Consider the following 23,047-nt stretch of genomic DNA (forward strand, 5'->3'; position numbering starts at 1 on the left):
GGTTAGGTATTTCTCAGTAAGAACTGCACGGATAAGATATGAAAATAATTTGAAATAATCAGCTTCCTTTGGCTGATAATTATTTGCAGAATTATCATTGTACAGCACACAACACAAAACTGTAAATAAACATTTTTATCAGCAACATTGGCTGGCCAATATTTAAAAGTCCCTTGAATAGTCAGGGAAACAATAAACTCATTCATATATTGCAGTTAATTTGTAGTTGACATTCAGCAATAGATGTCATGATGTGGGAAGCTATAGTACTTTTACACCAGGGCTGGCCAACCTTGTTCCTGGAGATCTACCACCCTGTAGGTTTTTACTCCAACCCTAACAAAGTGCACCCCATCAAACAGCTAAAGATCTTGTGGAGCTACTAATTAGTAGAATAAGGTGTGTCCAATTAGGCTTGAAATTAAACAGATAGTTTAAAAATCGAACAGAATTTGGCCGGGTCAGGAGCTTTGTGCTGGGTAAGGGAGCACACAGCCTTGGTGAGGTCCTTGGTGCTCAACTGAGGTTCCACATGCTGATTCCCCAGATGTTTGTCCCGGTAGCCCAGGAATGAGGGCCCTGTTTGTGGGGCTTATGTGGTACAGGCTCTCAAAAAACTCTTTGGCCACCTCTCGGACCTTAGCCTCTTCAGACACCACCACCCCTCTGCTGTGGTAAGAACAGATGTTATTATTTTTTGACCGTGCCCTGCAGAAGAAGTATCTAGTACATTTCTCATCCTGCTCGAGGCCCTGGGTTCACAGGATCTCACACTGTGATTACAAACATGTTTTTCAGCTTTGACACAAAACCACCAGCTAGAACTTGTGGATCGTTCGTAAAGAGGTAACAGAGTAACAGGTAACAGTCTTAATAGCATTTTAATTTAAGAGCAACATTTATTTGTCAGCATTTGTCACCATAAGCAATGGACACAAGAATGTTATGGCAGGTAACATTATTATTAATAATAGTAATAGTAATAATATCAAATTAACAATATGATCAAAACAATTATGACGGTGTATTGATTTAATCCTAGGTCAAGGTTTAATACTCGTATGCCTACTCTGATACCGGTTCTGTACCGTCCAGGCAACTCCCCCAGTTCAAGCTTTTTCGGTTTAGTCAACGGATGCGTCTATCACAGCCTATCACAGACGGATGCGTCTATCACAACCCGTTCATGCGCGGGTGTGCCCGTGTGAACAGGTGCGCGCTCTGTGACGTAAAACCATGAATCAGAATCAAAATTATTTATTCGCCAAGTACGATGTGGCAAGGAATTTGCCTTAGTGCAAGGTGTCAACATACAATCCCATACAATAACAATAACAATTCGGACCCATTTGGAATTAAATAAATCTCATATTTTCTTCTGTGGGGCTCAGAAAAAATCGGTGCCTGGATAGTAATTAATTCAGCGTGAAGACATTTTAGAATTTAAAAGTACTGTCCAAAATAATTTTATTTAACCAGGGTAAATTCGCAGTTTTGAATGGGGAAATGTGCTTTTTGGCACCCGGAGGCTTGTTAAACTGCAATTCCTCGAGTAACCACTGGACGTTTGCGAGTTTCTCGGAGAATGGCAATCCCTGGTCTTCTGATGTTTGCCCAATCCGTTGAATAAAAAAAGAAAAAAAAGATACAGGCACTAGAATACCACGCCCATTGTTCTGCGTGGCTGTCTCTGAGTGGCTGCCGATGGCAGGAAGAATTGGATCTAAAGGGAATTGAAAGAACTGTACAATCGCATACGGTTCGGATTACTGAAGTTGTGGGGAAAGTGAACCTATTGCACATTGAAACTGACCCGAAGAAGCTTGTATTTTTTTAAATTGAAAGCAGATGGAATGTAATCCCGCGATTCAAGCGATTTCTATCCTTTTGCTTTGGCTACCGGTTGCAAGGCTGTGTCCAGATGGTCAGGACGGCGTGCCCGGCAGCGATGGAGGGTGGTAAGAGCATCAAAGCCGGTAACGTTTTGAGCTGCCGACGTTGAGCGACTTTGAATAGTTTTATGTGATAATTAAGGGTAACTAGCGTTCGTCGAGCAATTGTCAGTGAGGCACATATAGTTGGCTTCACCTACATACTGTAGTAAGCTAAACAGTCCAAATGCGAATACGGTAGTCAGAAGCTGGTATGCTGATACCTGACTGCGGTCAAACTATCCGCTCGTCAAATTCGTGTGCGCAGCTGCCGTGTGTATAGCGGTAGTCAGGTAAACACAACGTCAGAAAATACGAAAAGAGCGATTTCTCGCTAAGGCGGCTGATAAAATATGCAGTGGTATCTTTTCACCTAGTATTTTAAAATAAAATAATCTACTGGGACAGGGAATTAATATATTGTTCTATTCTGCTGCAATCTATGAATGAAATTGCAGGATTTACTCCACAAATAGGCTATGCTAAATTAGTTTGAGTCTGGTTTAATACAATGTGCACATCCAACATGAAGCAGTTTTTACGCAGCAATTTGGAGATCTTGGGAATTAACCGATTGATGTCAATGCAATTGTTTATGGGATCTATGACAAAAACGAAGTTTGAGAGTATATTACATACGATTTAGCCATTAGTAAAAACTTACTTGATTTGTGATTAGCAAGACCCAGACTATATGTATACCAAACAGGAATAGGTTTTACTGTGGAAATTTGGAGATATGATTACTGGGTATGATCGTATGTGGCGAAAACCTCTTCCTAATTGGAATGCATATAGACTGAGCCTTGTCAAACACCAATCAGCTGAAACTGTGAACTAATTATGAAAAAAATCCTGTGCAGTGTACTCCTGATCTTAAATGAGCATATCTCAAAATTCTTACAGTCAATCAACTACATACTTGGCACGAATATGGTCTGCGCCTTGCTTATCACCAGTCAGGTGGAAGTGTGTATTAATTATGGAAAAAAAAATCAGGGTAATTGACTCCCAAAATACTATTGTTATATATTCATATAGTTATAATGAACTTTAGTCGCCATATCTCCAAAACGGTACTGTAAAACATATTGATTACGATATATACACTATGGACATTTGTCATCTGAAGTACAGAGAGATTTTGGACTAATTATGGCAAAATCTTATGTAATATGCTCCCAAACGTTTAGTCATTTAAATCCCATATATTATATTAATTGGTTATTTTCCCAGGTCTCCAAATTACCTGCGGTAAAACATTTTAATGTTGGGTGTGCACATAGTTTGAGAATGATTTCATTCAAATTGTGTGGAGTGATTGTGGTAACTATTGCAATCTCAATTGTAAGTTGTAAAAGTTCATTAAAATATAGTAATTGACTGTCCTATTAGATTATGTAATCTACGAAATGCTAGGTGAAACGAGAACACCGTACATTTTATAAGTCGTCTCTGCAAGAAATCGCTCTTTTTGCGCTGACCGGACTACCAGTGTACACAGTGTAGTTGCGAACACGAATTTGACGAGTGGATAGGTTGACCGCGGTCATATATGTCCATCTCTGCTATCCGTCTTCAGTTTAAGGTGGTAATTTGCTGCCATTACCATGGAATGGCCGAACTAAAGTTATTTTGTTAGGATTAATGCTGAATTGTCGTCTGTACTGCTGACATAAATGCTAATTTTGCCTGTTGATATTTCATAAATAGGAACGCAGATCAAGACCATAATTTGACTGATGAGGGACCGTGCGATGTTGACATCTGGGACAAGTCACTGACTTATTCACAGTTCATCCAACAGTGGGTTCCTTCTAATGTGTACAGTGTGACATTTTAAGTTTAAAAATGATAAGTTTTTTGTTTCCATTTGTTTTTATACCTTTATTTTTTTATTGTCAGATATGCCTACTCCAAGCCAGTTGTCCTGAGAGGGTTTTCTGATAACACGGTAAGAACTGGTTGTTTATCACAAATTGCCTTCAGTCAGAACAACAAAAAAACGTGCTGGCTTACTAAGCCTATGTTTCTAAAGCCCCTTTTTGTTCTTTTTTTTTTACCACTCCCAAAAACACTCATCAGACCTCAGTCACAAAAATGTTCTTCTATATATAGCCGCCTCTAGGAAATTATAGTGTATGATGTTCTCGTCTTAATAGAAAATATATCAACACAGCCTAGTGTGAATTACTACATAAATCAGGCAATGTCAAATTAATAGCCTGTCATATTTGTCAGTGTTGAGTAGGCCGAAGTAAACTCTTGGTTATAACTATGCTTTTATTTTACAAGTTTAGTTTGCAACGGTTGGCTAACTAGTTAGCTGCCGCGCCTTATATACACTACATGACCAATAGCATCTTGGCACCCCTTGGTCTAGGGCTGTTTTTCATGGGTTTGGGCTAGGCCCCTTCATTCCAGTGAAGGCAAATCTTAATGCAGTGAAATTCTAGACGATTCTGTGCTTCCAACTTTGTGGCAGCAGTTTGGGGAAGGCCCTTTCCTGTTTCAGCATGACGATGCTCCTGGGACAGTGCATAAAAAGTGCGCCAATTTCTACGTAGTAAAACCAAAATGTGTAAAAATACTCTTTGATTAAACCAGAGAATATGCACTTTAACCCCATGTGAATTGTTTGATTACAAATCATAAAGTTAGTACTTTGTGTTAACACTGTGTGAAGTTGCCGTCCTGTTCATGTGGCTTTTCAGAAGTTCCAGCTCCTGTGCTCCAGGGATAACCTGTTGCGGGATTATGGGGAGAAGCTGGTGAGGCTCAGCACCGCCAACACCTACTCTTACAGGAAAGGTCAGTTTCAAAATTCAGACTGTTCAGGATTAGCACTGTGTCTCGTACCCTCTGTTAGCATTCAGACTACTGTAGCCACTCACAGGCTCATACAGACTACTGTAGCCACTCACAGGTTCATACAGACTACTGTAGCCACTCACAGGCTCATACAGACTACTGTAGCCACTCACAGGCTCATACAGACTACTGTAGCCACTCACAGGTTCATACAGACTACTGTAGCACTCACAGTCCAGACACTGTAGCCTCAGGCTCATACAGACTACTGTAGCCACTCACAAGTTCATACAGACTACTGTAGCCACTCACAGGTTCATACAGACTACTGTAGCCACTCACAGGTTCATACAGACTACTGTAGCCACTCACAGGTTCATACAGACTACTGTAGCCACTCACAGGTTCATACAGACTACTGTAGCCACTCACAGGCTCATACAGACTACTGTAGCCACTCACAGGTTAAGTATCGTGCTCAAGGGTACAACGGCAGTGTCCCACCTGGGAATCGATCCTGTAACCTTTTGGTTACAAGACCTGCTCCTTTCCCATTATGCTACACTGCCGCCCGATTTCACCCCACATTCTCCTTCGACCCTCTGACCGAATCTGCAGACGTTTCCATCTGGTTCGGTCGGTGTGTTGCTTACTGTAATGGAACCCCGTCTGTGCCCCCCCCCACAGTGGACGTCCCATTCCAAGAGTTTGTGGAACATCTGCTGAGACCCCAGTCGCTGGACACCTTGGGCAGCGGTCAGTTTTGGCCATCGGTTGTTCCTCTTTTTAAAATTTTCGCCGCAACTTTGTTTTTTGTCATGAAGTCGAAAGGGGTTTTAGTGCTCCATCTCTTACGCTGTCACTGAGTGCTAACTGTGTGCAAACACAATTTTAAAATCAAAAGTAAGGGAGGCCGTATTAACTGCTTGCGTGGCTCTTAGCCCGGTAAAATACGAGGCGCGCCCAAGACTGAATTGCAGGTCTGGTTTCCTTCCTGGCAGACACCCTGTATTTCTTCGGAGACAACAACTTCACGGAATGGCGCTCGCTGTTTGACCACTACCAGCCTCCTCGCTACTCCCTCCCGAACACCAGTGGGGCGTACAGCTTTGGCGTTGCAGGTGAAGTCGCAGTAACTCTACTGGACAGCCCTTTGTTGCTTTTAAAGGGATTTAAAGAGTTATTTTAGATACTTCCTAATTAAGACTGTTTTGGGTCTAAAGCAAGTAAATACTCTTCAAGTAGCTCTACTGAGTAACTGGATACTACCTTCTGTGTAGGCTGTGGGGGCTGGGAGTGGAGAGAGGGATCCATTCTGATCACTCTCCCTCTCTCTCTCGCTCTATCTTTCATCTCTCTTTCTCTCTCTTTCTCTGTCTCTCTCTGTCTCCCTGTCTCTCTCCCTGTCTCTCTCTCCGTCTCTCCCTCTCAGGCGCTGGAACTGGGGTACCCTTTCATTGGCACGGACCCGGATATTCTGAAGTCATCTACGGCAGAAAGGTAATTTCCCCACGAGACAAGAAACAGCCCTGGGGGTTTGTGTCAGATCTGAAGGAAAATACATTTGCTTATTAGATTCAACAAAGCAAAAAAAAAAAAAAAAAAAAAACACATGAAGTCAGAGCAGGTGCCAGATTCACCCGAGGCACTATAACACAGGTAATGGAGGGACCCATTCACAAAGGTAAAATAATTATATTACGGAAAGATCTATATAATACACAGAGGCTGTTTGGATACCAAGCATTTCATCACTCCACTGAACCTCTGATTCTCTCTGATATAATCCCTAGAAAAGAAATTATATAAGACAGCACATACGGTGCCTTAGGAAAGTATTCAGACCCCTTAAATTTTTACACATTTTGTTACATTACAGCCTTATTCTAAAATTGATTGAATTCAATCAATCTACACACAATACGCCATAATGACGAAATGAAAACAGGTTTTTAGAAAAAATTTTCTCAAATGTATTAAAAATAAAAAACTGAATGTTTGTTTGGTTGTTTGTATTAAATCTGTGTTTTTGTACTGATCGAACACCTGTGCTCTTCCCAGCGCTGGTTTCTGTACCCTCCTGAGAAAGAGCCTCACTTTCACCCCAACCACACCACCCTGTCCTGGGTCAGAGACACCTACCCCACCCTCCCCCCGGAGGAGAGGCCCATCGAGGTCACCATTCGGCCCGGGGAGGTCAGTCAGTCAGTCAGTCAGTGAGAGAACCGCGCGTCTCTCTGACCAGAGTGGAACGTCTGTGATATTCAGCATCGTGGGCCCTCAGTCCACAAGGGCTGTTTATCCGTAAGACGCGAAGTTACCCAACGGCTCAGGCGCGTCAAAACCCACGACAAAAAAACATACCGCTTCGCCAGTGCGACGACTCGCGGCACGTCACGCGCTGTCTGGTAAATAGAGCCCTCAGTATGAGCCAAATCCGTGCAGCTTCCTTGGCAGTTCACTGGCTGAATGTTCCTTACTACTGAGGTCTGCAATATCATTGCGCTGCTAGTGCTAACTAGTTGGACATCTCACTGGTTTGCACATTAATGTCCTGTGAAAAGCCATTGGTCACTGGAAAGTGACGTGTGTGCCAAAATATTCTGCCCACCTGGTTAAAGTAGCCAAATATATAGCCCAGTATATATGAAAAATCATACAGGTATCCTGAAGATTACACGGAAAATATAACCTTGCTTTTAGAAGCAGCTTGTTTATCCCTGGTGAAATGTAAATACCCTCAAAGGGTCTTGGCCTGACCTCTGACCCCTTGTTTGGTAGGTGCTGTACTTCCCAGACCACTGGTGGCACGCCACCCTCAACCTGGACACCAGCGTCTTCATCTCCACCTTCCTGGGGTGACTACCTGGGAGGAAATGACCTCTCCCGTCCCCCCGGAAACCAGACGGGGAAGTCCCGAGGACGTACACTCCGAGTTCTGAAAGCACGTGTAGTATCGGCACTCCAAACAGTTACCTGCTACCAAGTGACTAAATCGCTACTCAATTGACAAGCACAAATATTTTGAGTGTTTATAAACTGCTTCTGGGAGTAAAAATGTTTATTTGCATCCAGCACAAACTGCCTACCCGTAAATTTTGCGATATCAACTCAAACGATGCAATCAATTTTATGGGCAGATCATGAACCATAACATGAACTTGTAAATTGCACTGCAAAGAAAATAAAATATTTATGAAGATAGGTCCTTTGCTGTTATTCCTAGATGACCAGTGCAACTGTCACATCAATCACAAATAAGACCAGACGCTTTCTCGTTCGTAACTAGTTGTCTTTATTGGTCACTATATTTAATACTGGATTCCAGAACAGCAGTGCACTCAAAGCTATCGGGGTTACAGCTCGCCGTATTCAAAGTAACCCCGAAGAGAACGCTTCCTGGAAGAACACACAAATCACCGAATGCAGGCTGGTCGCGGTTCGTCATTGAAGTCAATTTTGGAGAGGGAGAAGAAAGACATGGAGCTGGAACATCTACAAAACAGTTTGATCTGGAATTTTTTTCATGGTAGCCTTTTATCTTTTAAGTGAATTTGAGATCAAATGTAAATATGATAAGAAATATCCATAACAAAATTGGTTCTTTTTGAAAATAATTTAATGAAAAAATATGTCTTATTTGTGTCTGAAGCAACATACATATGCATAACAAATATAGCCTATTGAGAAATCCACTTTTGTGATAAAAAAAACAAAATTTTCTGAATAAGAAAGATCAATCACAGCTTATTTTAGAATGTATGGATGTGACTGATGCCTTATTTATGACTGAAGCAATGCATGCTTTAAATAATGTTGTTTTCTGGAGACCCCACTGGGGACTGCGAAGCAAACGATGCCACTGTACGGATGCTATGTTCTGCATCCACAGTGGTGCTGGTGCAGCTTTGCACTTCAAAAAAAAGTTAATGTTAAAAAAATGATTAACACCAACTGCTACGATCGTTGTTTTATTCAGGCCAGAGCAGTGTGGTCATGACATCTTGTCTTCTGCATCATGTGTTAACCAGTTCTAAATGTTTTTTTGTTCCTATGTTAAGTGGTTCTTCTCTGAAAATCTTTTTTTTATGATGAGAGAAGAACCACTTAACACAGAAAATGAATTTGAATTTAATCAATTGTGAATTTTAACATCAATACAAGCACTTGATAAAATGTAAATTTTATTGTTAATAGAATTTAACTTAATTTTAGGTTATTTATTATTATTATTATTTAAATTATATTAATAATCACAACAACAACAATAATAATCATTTAAAACAATAGTAATAATAATCATCATCATCATCATCATCATCATCATCATCATAAATAGGCTTGGCCATGTTATTGCACATTGTCCTTTCTAAGATTTATGTTTGCTACCTTATACCAAACTACCTGATATGTTTTAAATATATACTGACAAGCTATTTAGATTTTAACTTGTCGCTTTGTTAATGACGACGCTGCTGATGACGTTACGCGCAGGTAGCTGGTCGAAGCGCTACCGGAAATGACGCAGGGCAAATTCCCAGTAATGTCCACTCAATGGAAAGGTACAGAAAGAGAGAGAAAGCATAAAGAAACTCATTATTGACGTCCAGTTTAGTCCAACTTATTATCCTGACAACACGCATCAAGGTAAGGTTTAGGCCCTATAATCGAAGTGGTACGCGACTGACATTTAAGAAAGACAGGTCTAGTTCGTAGCTTAAGCTAGCAATTTGCGACAGCTAGCTGGCTAGGTATTTTCTGTCTGTTGTGGCTGTTTTTGTTTCCCAACCTGCCTGCCTTGGCTTTACGCTTAGGACGCAATGACCGTCTATTCTGCAACAATATCTCCATCCATTTAAAAGGTAAGGATGTTGGAACATAATGTCGATGGCTTTGTTTCACATTTGTCTACTTTTTTAGGTCCCACGACTATTCTCCAGTATTTACCAGCAGGAGAAGCTGACTGGCTTTTTAACGAGTTTGTTTATGCCAGCGATATGCTTTGAAACAGTGTTATTGATTTTTCTCGTGGGGATTTTATTTTCTATATAAAGTGTCTCGCCAGTTGACTGATATATAAGCGATCTTCTGCCCTGCTATTCTTACTGGGTAGGTAGGCTAGCTTTCTAAGAAGCTGTTTGTCAGCTTCAAACATAAAATCTACTAGCTGTCTGTGCTGTTTGTTCTGTATTTTCGGCGCTTACATCAGTGAAAAGGCAGTTGGTTATTACTCGAAACAAACTAAATTAATCATATGCGGAAATCGAGATTGTCACATTGATGAATAGAATTGAGATGTCATGGTTCAAAGTTATACTTAAACATTGTTGGAACATCTGTGTATGCCAAATGTTTATTCTAATCAATTTTCACACCATCCCACGGTGACATTTTAACAAGTGAACGTTATTCTCCGTTGAAGTGAAAAGATCATTGCTGTGGAAAGCTTATGCGAAATGCCTTGTCGCATAGCTAACTGACTGTGTCGGTGAGCCAACTCCTAAAACTTTATAAGGCCTTTAGTGAGCAGATTCTTTATCTAGTTTATGTGGGTGATTGTGTCGTGCTGGTGCTGTTGGTATACAAGAAGAAGTTATGGGTTAAACATTGTTTCCGTCATATCAAATTAAGTTTAAATAAACAACTCTCTGGTGCCTGTTCATTCAATGTCCTACCGAAACCAGATTCCCAGATTAAATCAATCGGTAGATGGGACAATCGTGGTCTAAGAACGTAGCTAACTTGGATAAAGTAAAGCCACTCGCCAACATCACGGTAAGTCAACATGACAATGCTACATACATTCACTGTTGTGAGATGTTTTATTGTAATATTTTTTGGTTGAACAACGTTAAAGATTTCATTCGAAGATGGATTTGGGATGACTGGCTGGCCCCCTGTGGTGTTGCCGCTTAGCTACCCTCCCTAGCGAATCTTGCCCTAACATGTTCCCGGGGAACTACAACGGCACTGTCGCGCTGTTGAAGTGTGCCTGCCTAATTAATTGCCACCCCACGTTTTTTGTTTAACTTCCACTATAATGGGTTCAGGAGAATTAAATCCTAATCACAGTTTTATCGCAGTAATATTGACACTGCATACTGTCCCGCAAGTGAACACGCAGAAGAACCTAAAGTTTTTAATTTTTTTATTTAAGGGGGCTTTCAGCTTAACTGTTAATACCGTTTTCTTTTCATTCCTTCCATTTCAAAATGTTAGAAACATTTTTGTTTTTTTTAAATGAATGATATGAGTACTGAAAATGATATAAAAATGTTGTGAAAAAATGTAAGACTTAAGAACTAAGAGAAACCATCCTAGTAATAGTCTAATTGAATGCCTCCATTTAAACCTATACCCTTCCCGTACTGGCAGGCATGTTGAGTGGTCGTTGTTAGTGTGCTGCTGCTGGGCTTCTGAGACATGAATCCCATGTGAGATTCCCCCCCTCAGGCTCACGACCACAGAACTTCACCATCGTTTTGCCTGGAGAGCTCAGTAGAATATTGCCTTTTGGGTGAGCCCTGTTCCCTGCTGATCCCTGTCCCCCGCTGAGCCCTGCCCCCCACTGATCCCTGTCCCCGCTGATCCCTGTCCCCCTGGCCCTGATCCCTGTCCCTGCTGATCCCTGTCCCCTGCTGATCCCTTCCCCGCTGCGTCCCCACCCCCCGCTGATCCTGTCCCCCTGATCCCAGCCCCCGCTGATCTCTGTCCCCCGCTGATCCCTGTCCCCCGCTGGGCCCTGTCCCCTGCTGATCCCTGTCCCTGTACTTTTTGGTAGCCATTGGCTTGCGGTGCTTTAAACCGTCTGGGTCCCGTAGCCACGGCGCTTTAGGAAACCTGCCCAGAGCACTAACCATGCACAGCACCCTGGCTGTTGGAAAGGGAGGGGCCTGGGCCATCGTCTGTGCTTTCGCCTGGTTTACCCAGCCGTGGAGGGAGAGTTCCCACAGAGGGACGGGGGCCAGGGAGAGAGCGAGGGATTGGGCGGAGCTCTCTGTCCCAGGATTATCAGGTTAAGGCCTTGGCCTCGTCGGGCGCCCCCTCGTCCCTGGGTCCCACCCCAGGGGCCCACCTCAGGGGCCCATGCCTCTATGACAGCCCTGTCAGCAGAGAGAGCGGAGCCATGCCAGTACCCCCATTTCCTCTCCTGTGGCTGATTTTCTTTACCCCATTTGAAAGCATTTGTGTTTCGGTTTTTACATAGCCATGTACTTCACACACAAGCCATTTCCGCACATGTGGCTGTCCTTTTCTTGTTTTTGTTTAATTTTGCATGGATATGATTCTGGGTACTAAGCCCAATCCAGTTCCTGAGAGCGGACTGGGGGAGGGGGGGGCACTCTGGAGGGTTTCCACGTGCAGCCTGTGGATAATGAGTGAGGGGGTGGGGGGTAGGTGATACAGGTAGAATCGAGTCGTGTTCTCTCGGCTATTTAGCCCAGCAGTGCAACTGGCTGGAGCATTTGCTTGCCATTCATTTCTTGTGGTCTTGTGCCAGAGATGGTCCCCCCCCAGTGGAACATACCATTGAGACTTTGGAGGGGGGGGGAGGGGGGCTTCATGTATGGAGCTCTGTGTGGGACATCTGGACACTTTATGCTTGTCTCAGTGACAGTATCATTCAGTGGCCTACATTGCTCAATATATTCAATTATATCATTTGAGCGACTTTGCTGTGTATCATTGATTTTACGTGCATTCTAATCAAGCAGCGGACTGCGTCGGTGCTTTGGAAAGCACTATATTGTGTGGAACTGTGTTAAGCAGAAATGAGGTGAAATTTAAGCCGTTTCGTCTGTTTTCCAGTGTCGTGGACGTCCAGCTCGTCGGTTTTGGAGATGACTCCTCCTGGCCTCTGGACCCTCCTATTCTGACACTCCTCTGTAAGTACCTTCAGCCGGAGTCGCACCTGTTCCCAGTTCCTGTCTGAGATGAACAGAATTTGTAACCGCTATGAAGTAGCGAACAGTCTGAAACGTATCTCTTATGTTGTTACATTGAAGTTGTACTAGTAAGATGTGAGAGACATTATTAGGAATTGCGTAGTTATTTGTTGTACTTGCGGGTCTTTTCACGCTTACGAACTCCGTTGATTTGGATGCACCTCGGAGAGGGGGGCTGAGTCCTCTTCCCGTACCATGTGGTCTTCGTTCCAGCTTCAGCCCGTTGCCGTGACTGCGCGTAGTCAGAGTCGCGGCGTTGACGAACGCGTGTTTTCAGACGACGGTGACGCGCTGTTGTTTTTCTGCTCCGAGTCGGTAGGAAGAGGAAGGAGAGAGCCTCAGGGGGGGGGGGGTTGCCTGTGGTCCCCGTGAGTCGTTGGCGGTTTTGGGAAGCGGGCCTTGAATCACACGGCTTGAACTTCCTCTTCCATAAACAGCCGTCCGACGCACTTGAGCTCAGACGAGCGTTCCTTCCTGTTCTCTTAACTGCAGTTTTAAATCTGATAACTGATTGTAGCGCCACCACATCATTTGCTTTATAGCAGTATGCATATATATATATGTGTGTGTGTGTGTGTGTGTGTAAACGCAAATGGTCCTCACTACGCTAGTGAGTAAACTGACGGGAATGTGTGAGGGGGAGAGGAGAGTGAGTCGTGCTGTGATTATAATGGTGTGGGTGGATTTTGGGCCCAGGGAGTCACACTCGAAGTGAAGCAATCTTTGTTAGTCACCGCGATGTCGAAACGGAGCCTTCCTGGCTAGCCGGGCTCAGTGTGACAAGGCACACATCACTCACAGCGAATTTGCCTCAAGCTGCAAGAGCAGACGCTAACTTTATATTAGCATTTGACGGAGTGTAGCACAGTGGGTAAGGAGCTGGGCTTGTAACCGAAAGGTCGCAGGTTCGATTCCCGGGTAAGGACACTGCCGTTGTACCCTTGAGCAAGGTACTTAACCGGAATTGCTTCAGTATATATCCAGCTGTATAAATGGATACAATGTAAAATGCTATGTAAAAGTTGTGTAAGTCGCTCTGGATAAGAGCGTCTGCTAAATGCCTATAATGTAATGTAATGTCATGTAATTTGAAAGTAACTGAAAAGTCTGCTGTCTGGCAGTGAATGTTTGAGAACGTGGTGTAATTCTTCCAGTGCGGCGGCGACCGTGGGCCTTTCTCTGATAGGCCGACATTTGAATAGCTCCATCTTGTTGAGGGTTGCCAGTTTGAGTGTAAAATATCCCCATCCTGCTCAGGGTTGCCAGTTTGAGCATGGAATAGCACCTTCCTCCTGGGGGTTGCCAGTTTGAGTGTAAAATATCCCCATCCTGCTCAGAGTTGTCAGTTTGAGTGTAAAATATCCCCATCCTGCTCAGGGTTGCCAGTTTGAGTGTAGCAGAGTGGTACTCAGACGCGGTCCTGAGGGTCCACTGTGTATGCTGGTTTTTGTTCCATCCAAAATTGCAATTCCAGAATTTTAACAAGCTGTTAATTTTTCTTAATTAGGTGCTTTCATGTTTTAGAGCAGGGGTCCCCAATCTTGTCCAGAAAGGGCTAGTGTGGGTGTCGGCTTTTGTTTCAACCAAGCAGTAACACACCTGATTCTAGGTGCTTAGCAAGACTCTAGTGGTTGATTAGTAGAATCAGGTGTGTTACTGCTTGGTTGAAACAAAAGCCGACTCCCACACTGGAAAATAATACATCATGGTCAAGTGAAAAGCATTGTGGGAGCTTTAATGACCACAATAAGTCAGGACATCAGTCTCATCTGAAGGACACCATCTACAGCAGTCCCCCCCATCACTGTGCTGGGTCATTGGAGCTCTCTTTAGTTTGGGGTGTAGTGCCCCCTACTGGACAACAAACACCTCCTCCAGCTGCAACTTAAGTTTGTGCAGGAGATCTCCCATGCAAGCACCTGCTTAGCTTCACTTGTTTGGCCTGAGAAGGGTGCAGGGTACAGTTGCGTGTCCAACCCTCTTAGGTCTTGGATATTGGTGCCTTGTCCCTAGTGTTGAATACTGGCCTCTCTGTTAACGTAGGTGAAATCTGAAGTTCAATGCAAGGGAATTTATTTATTGTTCCCCAATGCAGAGGAAAGTACTGTGTTCTGTAAATGGTGATTAGACCTCAGAAAATGAGGAACGGACTTGGTTGATCCCAGGTGGAGCTTGTGGACGAGGACAGAAATCGGTAAGACCTTCAGCGTAATGTAGAATCGTGATGAGCTGCGTGTCTGGTGAATGGATAATGGATGGATGATGTTGAATGATTGACCAGGTGTGTGTGCTGGTGTGGCGGGTGTGTGGAAGACGATGGAGCTCTTCCCAGCCAATCGTACCCTTCTTCCCCCTGTTGCCACGGCGCTCCGTGCTGACTGTTCTCCCCCGTCTCCCGGCAGCACCCGATGGAATGTTGAGGCGCGCGGCGGGAGCGGGGCAGCAGCGTCGGCAGCGGGGCGGGGCCGGCTGGACCTGAGGCTCGCGGGTTTGGCGGGGAGGAGGAGGAGGAGGAGGCGGAGGGCGAGGTGGCGACAGAGAGAGACTGAGAGAGACATGGGCCAGTGCGTCACCAAGTGCAAGAACCCGTCATCCTCGCTGGGCAGCAAGAGCGGAGACAAGGACCCCGCCGGCAAGGCCCACTGCAAGAAGGGCGGAGTGATAGGAGGAGGAGGAGGGGCCGGGGGCGGAGTCTACAAGGAGGAGGCGGGGCCGGTGTGCGCCCGGTCGGCCGCGGACCTGCTGGCCAACGGCACCAAGAAGATGGAGGCGGAGGGGAGGACTGGCCCGGCGCCTTCGGGGGAGCCGCCCGGGGGGGAGGAGCGGCGGCGGCGGGCGGGGAGGAGTTCTCCGTGCCGCGCATCGAGGAGCTCTTCGGCTGCTACAAGGACGAGGTGGACGACGCCATCCTGGAGGAGGGCATGGAGCGCTTCTGCAGCGACCTCTGCGTGGACCCCGCCGAGTTCCGCGTGCTCGTCCTGGCCTGGAAGTTCCAGGCGGCCACCATGTGCAAGTTTACGAGGTGAGTGAGCTGCGGGGCTGCGGGGGTGGGGGGGTGGGGGTGGTCGGCGAATCTGCGGAAATGACTCTTCCGCGCAAGAGACTGCCGTCGATTCCTTTCTGAGACGTGACTAGAGTTGTCGAGAGCTCCCGTTGCACCTGAGAGGACCTGAACGTTCTGAAGGAACGTTTTGGGGCGAGGCGAGTCCGTAAGCGGTCTGCCGCAAATCAGAGCAGCCGTCGCACGTCGCCGGGTTGCTGAATTGGCCGGATCGCGTCATGTGATCTGCACGCGAAGCTCCGAGTTTGATGTGCGGTTTCGCAGTGTTGCCACGGCGGCGGCCTGTGTGCCAATGCCAGCAGGAATGCCAGTGCCTTGACCGGGCACAGAGCAGGGTTCCCTGGCTGCTCCGCAAGTCTGCTCTGGTGGAAACAGCCAAGAGGGAAATAGTTATTTGTCTTTGTTATGTTTTTTGGGGCGACCATTTTGACCTTTCTTTTGGGCGAGGGCAAAGTTGGGGGGGGGGTCGGGTCGGGTCGGGGGAGGTTTGAGGGTTAGGGGGAGGGGGTCTGGTTCGGGAGAGGTTTGAGGGTTAGTGGGAGGTCTTGGTTCTATAAAACTAGACAGCCAAGCATCAGTCAGGTTATGAGACACTACAGAGCAGAAACTTGAGGGGCAATTGGATTTCCATTTTGGAATTGGAAGCTGTGAAGTAAAAAAAACGAAGGATAAACTTTAGTTGATTTACTTCCGGGATACGTTTGAAAACGTCAAATTAGAGAGAGAGCAAACACACTGAAGTAGCAATGTTGCAAGGTTTTTTACGAAAAAAAAAAATTAGCAGCAAGTTTAGGGGCTCTAGGCTTCTGTTGCTGACAGCTTCAGAGCGTGCTAGCTAAGCGTGCCCTGGTTGTGCAGGACATATAGAGAAAGCACGTAGCGCTGCCCAACAGGTTGGTTTTAATCAGCCATCATCTCAGATGTGAGTTAAGTTAGAGGCGGCTGTCGCTTAAAGGAATCGTGTTTCTTCTCACGCTTCTTTCATATCCATGTTACTGCAGGTGAGTGTGACACCTGATCAGGTTTACCCTATGGGGGGAGGGGAAGAAAATATTCTAAAGAAGTTGTATTCTGGGCCCGGTTGCACCAGCTGGACGTTTAAAAAAAAAAAAAAAAAGGTTGGTGGTAGCTGTCGGTTGTCGCTACATCCGACGTTGTGCTCGGTGTTTACACCCTGTTGCACCATCTAAAAATATGGCTAGGCGCAGCCGAGTCCAGCGTAGACGACGCGCGCTCATGTTGATGCGCTCTACCGCGCGAGCGTTGCTAGGCGGTGCGCGTTGCTAGGCTACAGTGCTGCTTCTGCTTGAATAATTCATCGCGTCCCCTGAAGTGTTTTGAAGGACGCCGCTGGCGTAACACCTTGGCGCCGTTAGCAACTGCGGCGCTAGAGGCAACGCGCCGTCCCGGTAAGAGACGTCCCCTTAACCCTGGCGAGGGTTCGTCGATTAATTCGAAGGACTCGTCTCTGCGGAAACCGAGAATAGTCCAAAAGTTTCGCTTACGCCCCACCCCGCAGCAGGTGTACAATTTAGGCCCAGATGTAGCGCTACGCCCAGTTGGTGCAGGAGCTGTATTTTTTACGTTTGACCTCTACGTCAGGTCTGACCATGTGACCGGGCGTACGTCCAGCTGGTGCGACCGGCCCCTGGGGGGGTCATTTGAGGGCCCGAGGAATTGGCCCCAGAAAATCAAGGAACGGGGTCCCTTCTGTGGTAGAGCATGAAATGCAGACAGGAAATGTGAAATGTAATGTTACTCTCCAACTTGTCTTTCCCACAAGTTATTCACGAGGATTCTACTGTCATTTCTGATTATTTTACATTCTCTATTTTAAACTAAATTGGTTAGAAACCAGAAGCCTGATCTGTTGAAACAGTGAAATATGCTATTTTCCCCTGTATGTTCAATTAATACACCCCCCATTGATTTTTAAAAAATTCTTTTTTGCTCTCTTGCCTGAGGCATTTTGCTTTGTGTCTCAGTTCCATAAGCAGAGTTGATGAAGGTAGTGCCTCCAGAACTGTCGTTTTCCCCCAAGCATGGATATTAGAATGTGTTCCATCCGTGTGTTCTTCTGTCTCAGTGCTTTTAAAGTTCACAAGCTCATTGGTGAGCAGTGTCAGTGGATCCCAAGCTGAGTTACTAAATATATTTTATCTTTCTAAGCGAGTGCATGCTATTGAATGTGTGCAATATGTGAAGGCTGATTCATTTAACGTTCTGAATACAGTGTTTCATAGCGTGATACTTGAATGCAGCTGTAAAAAAAAGGCTTAAAAACAACTGAGTAAAACAAGACTTTAAAAAGACTGATAATTTATTTTAAAAACACCAGCAGTACAAATGATCAAAGTGGCTCACCTTCTCTCTCCCTGTCCCTACTGACAGACACTTTAAATCGGTGGAGCCAATCTGTTGCATCTGGTTTCAATGACCTCAAATTAACACATTAAAATCAATTAAACAATTAAATCATCAATTAAACAGTAAATGAGGAAGTGAAGGGCCACTCCTTCACAGCAGCGATCTCTCTAGTGAAGTGAAGTGTGAGGGTAAGGTTTAGGGTAAGGGGCTATTTTAACTCACAGATGCAGAACAGAAGCGCGTGGAAGATGTTGTGAAAGAGACTGATAGTTGTCAAACAACACAAGGGCCTTAATGGAAGCGAGCAAAGGGGGGGGGGTCTCCAAAAATAGCCCAACTGTCACCGTGCTGGAGAAGAAAATGTGAGAAAAACAGAGAGGAGGAAGAGAAATGAGGATCCACTAAATAATGACCTTTTATTTAAAAAAAAACGTTGGTCTTGCAAGTAGCTTCATGACGAAATGTACACGCGATAAGCAATATCGACAACAGAATTTGTAATTATTTCAGAATTTTTGTACAGAAATAATGTGTTGCTCCTGTCTGAAGGAAATACGTCTGTATAGCAAATGTAGCCTTTTTGAGAACCCACTGGAGAAAGTTTTAAGAGGTACGACCAGACAATTGGGCTACCAGGTGATACACTGGTAGCCCTAGTAATGATTTATGGCTTGATTGAGTGTATCGATCGTATTGAGCAGGACTGAATCCTGATTGATTGTATCGATCGTATTGAGCAGGACTGAATCCCGATTGATTGTATGCATCGTATTGAGCAGGGCTGAATCCCGATTGATTGTATGGATCGTATTGAGCAGGGCTGAATCCCGATTGATTGTATGGATCGTATTGAGCAGGACTGAATCCTGATCGATTGTATGGATCGTATTGAGCAGGACTGAATCCCGATTGATTGTATGGATCGTATTGAGCAGGACTGAATCCCGATTGATTGTATGGATCGTATTGAGCAGGACTGAATCCCGATTGATTGTATGGATCGTATTGAGCAGGGCTGAATCCCGATTGATTGTATGGATCGTATTGAGCAGGGCTGAATCCCGATTGATTGTATGGATCGTATTGAGCAGGGCTGAATCCCGATTGATTGTATGGATCGTATTGAGCAGGGCTGAATCCTGATTGATTGTATGGATCGTATTGAGCAGGTCTGAATCCTGATCGATTGTATGGATCGTATTGAGCAGGACTGAATCCCGATTGATTGTATGGATCGTATTGAGCAGGGCTGAATCCCGATTGATTGTATGGATCGTATTGAGCAGGGCTGAATCCTGATTGATTGTATGGATCGTATTGAGCAGGACTGAATCCCGATTGATTGTATGGATCGTATTGAGCAGGGCTGAATCCTGATTGATTGTATGGATCGTGTTGAGCAGGACTGAATCCTGATTGATTGTATGGATCGTATTGAGCAGGGCTGAATCCTGATTGATTGTATGGATCGTATTGAGCAGGACTGAATCCCGATTGATTGTATGGATCGTATTGAGCAGGACTGAATCCCGATTGATTGTATGGATCGTATTGAGCAGGACTGAATCCTGATTGATTGTATGGATCGTATTGAGCAGGGCTGAATCCTGATTGATTGTATGGATCGTATTGAGCAGGACTGAATCCCGATTGATTGTATGGATCGTATTGAGCAGGACTGAATCCCGATTGATTGTATGGATCGTATTGAGCAGGACTGAATCCCGATTGATTGTATGGATCGTATTGAGCAGGACTGAATCCTGATTGATTGTATGGATCGTATTGAGCAGGGCTGAATCCTGATTGATTGTATGGATCGTATTGAGCAGGGCTGAATCCTGATTGATTGTATGGATCGTATTGTGCAGGACTGAATCCTGATTGATTGTATGGATCGTATTGAGCAGGGCTGAATCCTGATTGATTGTATGGATCGTATTGTGCAGGGCTGAATCCTGATTGATTGTATGGATCGTATTGTGCAGGGCTGAATCCCGATTGATTGTATGGATCGTATTGAGCAGGACTGAATCTTGATTGATTGTATGGATCGTATTGAGCAGGGCTGAATCCTGATTGATTGTATGGATCGTATTGTGCAGGACTGAATCATGATTGATTGTATGGATCGTATTGAGCAGGGCTGAATCCTGATTGATTGTATGGATCGTATTGAGCAGGGCTGAATTCTGATTGATTGTATGGATCGTAAACGAAGCTCAGATGTTTTCTGTTCCTCCTGTGCAGAGCGTGTGACCCCGCCAGCTCCGACGCGGCTTTCCCACAAGCCTTTGCGTGCTTTCTGTCCGCAGTGCGGCGCGGCAGGAAAACCCCTCTTACTCGGAAAGTCCCAATAATTCTCACACCCCCCCCCCCCTCCCCCGCTTCTGCCCACCCCCCCCCCTTTTGTCTCTTACATCAACCACATTCTGTCTCGCTCTCTTCCCCTGTCTCTGTCCCCCGTTCGCTCTGGCTCTCTCTCCCCATTCGCTCTCCCTCTCTCTCCCCCCATTCGCTCTCACTCTCTCTCCCCCCATTTGTTCTTGCTCTCTCTTTCCCCATTCGCTCTCCCTCTCTCTCCGCCCCTCTCCCCCATTCGCTCTCTCTCCCTCCCCGCAGGCGGGAGTTTGTGGAGGGCTGCAAGGCGCTGCGGGCGGACAGCCTGGAGGGGATCCACGCCCGCTTCCCGCGCCTGCTGCTGGAGGCGCGGGCGGAGGACGGCTTCCGCGACCTGTACCGCTTCACCTTCCAGTTCGGCCTGGACGCGGAGGAGGGCCAGCGCTCGCTCCAGCGCGACATGGCCGTGGCCCTCTGGCGCCTGGTCTTCACGCAGGACTCGCCGCCCATCCTGGAGCGCTGGCTGGACTTCCTGGCCGAGAACCCGTCGGGCGTGCGCGGCGTCTCGCGCGACACCTGGAACATGTTCCTCAACTTCACGCAGGCCGTGGGGCCCGACCTGAGCAACTACAGCGAGGACGAGGCCTGGCCCAGCCTCTTCGACTCCTTCGTGGAGTGGGAGGTGGAGCGCCGCAAGCGGGAGGAGGAGGAGGAGGAGAGGACGAGGCGCGCCGAGGCGGAGGAGGAGGAGGACCGGGACAGGGACAGGGACAGGGACAGGGACCGGGAGGGGGCGTCGCCGTGAGGACCGCTACGGTGCGCCGGGAGGGACAAACTCGACGAACTGCGTCTGTGAATCATCCGGATGAAGATTAACGTTATTGTTGCTACTGCTACTATGATTATTGCTGTTGTTATTATTATTTTTCTTTTTTTAAAGAAGGGGTGGGGTGGGGGTGTGTAGACTGGGGTGGGGGGAGGGTGTGTCCCCAGCACCCTATTTGCCTTGCGTTTTTTACGAAAGGGCTCCAAAATATGGTATTGTTTTTTTTTTTGTAGGCACTTTTATTTAAATTATTATTATTATTATTATTATTATTATTATTATTATAGGGCGTGTAGTCCCTTTTTAAATCTAGCCAGCCATTTTAGATGATTTCTTTTCCCACCCCCGGCACTCGTCTGTATGCTGGGTTTTGTTCCATTCGAATTGTTAATTGACCGGCTTTTGCTCCCTATAGAGCTTTAGGGAGGAAGGTTCCAGAAAGCGTCGTGTCATTCGCTGAGTCGGCCCGAACGACCGCTTCCTGGAGCCTCGCCCGTGCGAGGCGATTGGCTGGATTTGGAGCGTGTCGCTGTGAGGTCCCGGGCGGAGGAGGGAAGTTAACTGCGCAGCGGGGGGGGGCGTGCTGGGGCAGAAGCTAGCGTACAGCGTAGACCCCCCCCCCCCCCACCCGGGGGTCCGCTCTGAGAGGGGCGGGCTCAATGCCACAGAGCGAGATGCTACGTGCTCTCTATCGAGCGTTAGCCGAACGTGGGCTCAATGCCACAGAGCCGCTACGTGCTCTCTATCGAGCGTTAGCCGAACGTGGGCTCAATGCCACAGAGCCGCTACGTGCTCTCTATCGAGCGTTAGCCGAACGTGGGCTCAATGCCACAGAGCGAGATGCTACGTGCTCTCTATCGAGCGTTAGCCGAACGTGGGCTCAATGCCACAGAGCGAGGCCCTACGTGCTCTCTGTCGAGCGTTAGCCGAACGTGGGCTCGATGCCACAGAGCCGCTACGTGCTCTCTATCGAGCGTTAGCCGAACGTGGGCTCAATGCCACAGAGCGAGGCCCTACGTGCTCTCTGTCGAGCGTTAGCCGAACGTGGGCTCGATGCCACAGAGCCGCTACGTGCTCTCTGTCAAGCGTTAGCCGAACGTGGGCTCAATGCCACAGAGCGAGGCGCTACGTGCTCGCTATAGAGCGTTAGCCGAACGTGGGCTCAATGCCACAGAGCCGCTACGTGCTCGCTATAGAGCGTTAGCCGAACGTGGGCTCAATGCCACAGAGCCAGGCGCTACGTGCTCTCTGTCGAGCGTTAGCCGAACGGTTCCAGAAGTTTCCCTCTGCTCGCCGGCCTGACCCTCGGGTCTTTTCCTCTCTTTCACTCGTGTGAGTCCATCATGAGCTGCAATACCGAAAAGACTAATGTGTGTGTGTGTGTGTGTGTGTGTGTTTTTATTTTTCTTTGAACAGAGGGGACCCTGTAACCAGAAAGTGCAGTTTACATTCACAGCGGTTGTTTTATTTTGTTTTATTTTCGGTTTTCCCTTTTTAATAAAAAAACAAAAAACAAAACAAAATGCAGTGGTTTATAATAAAAAAATAAACTGTGTTAATCTTTGAAATCTATTGCTGGAGTGTTCGAAATTCAGCTATAAAAAACAAATTACTTTTTTTTTTGTCGTACTGTGTGCATTATAACAGGTTCGGTCTGTTGTGTATTGTGGCGTCCTGCCTGTGAAATTGCATCACAGGGTATACAGTTTGGACAAGCTCAGTAAGCATGCTTATCTAAAGTGTAGCTTGCAGAACATCCATTTTA

The 23,047-nt window shown here is 46.1% G+C and overlaps 1 protein-coding gene and 1 pseudogene across 1 annotated transcript; both read left to right on the top strand.

The window, feature by feature from the left end:
• Nucleotides 1-464: 464 nt before the first annotated feature.
• On the top strand, nucleotides 465-7,946 carry jmjd8 (jumonji domain containing 8). Its single transcript, XM_064315508.1, has 10 exons — nucleotides 465-674; nucleotides 1,911-1,958; nucleotides 3,645-3,737; nucleotides 3,837-3,885; nucleotides 4,646-4,742; nucleotides 5,430-5,498; nucleotides 5,744-5,863; nucleotides 6,175-6,242; nucleotides 6,804-6,938; nucleotides 7,524-7,946. Exons 1-10 carry the CDS (start codon nucleotides 571-573, stop codon nucleotides 7,602-7,604), a joined length of 864 nt encoding a protein of 287 aa, XP_064171578.1. The 5' UTR covers nucleotides 465-570; the 3' UTR covers nucleotides 7,605-7,946.
• A 1,282-nt stretch (nucleotides 7,947-9,228) lies between these two features.
• LOC135243365 (DCN1-like protein 3) lies at nucleotides 9,229-22,850 on the top strand (annotated as a pseudogene).
• Nucleotides 22,851-23,047: the final 197 nt, after the last annotated feature.

This window comes from Anguilla rostrata, chromosome 17, assembly GCF_018555375.3.
Source record: "Anguilla rostrata isolate EN2019 chromosome 17, ASM1855537v3, whole genome shotgun sequence".
Taxonomy (NCBI): Eukaryota; Metazoa; Chordata; class Actinopteri; order Anguilliformes; family Anguillidae; genus Anguilla; species Anguilla rostrata.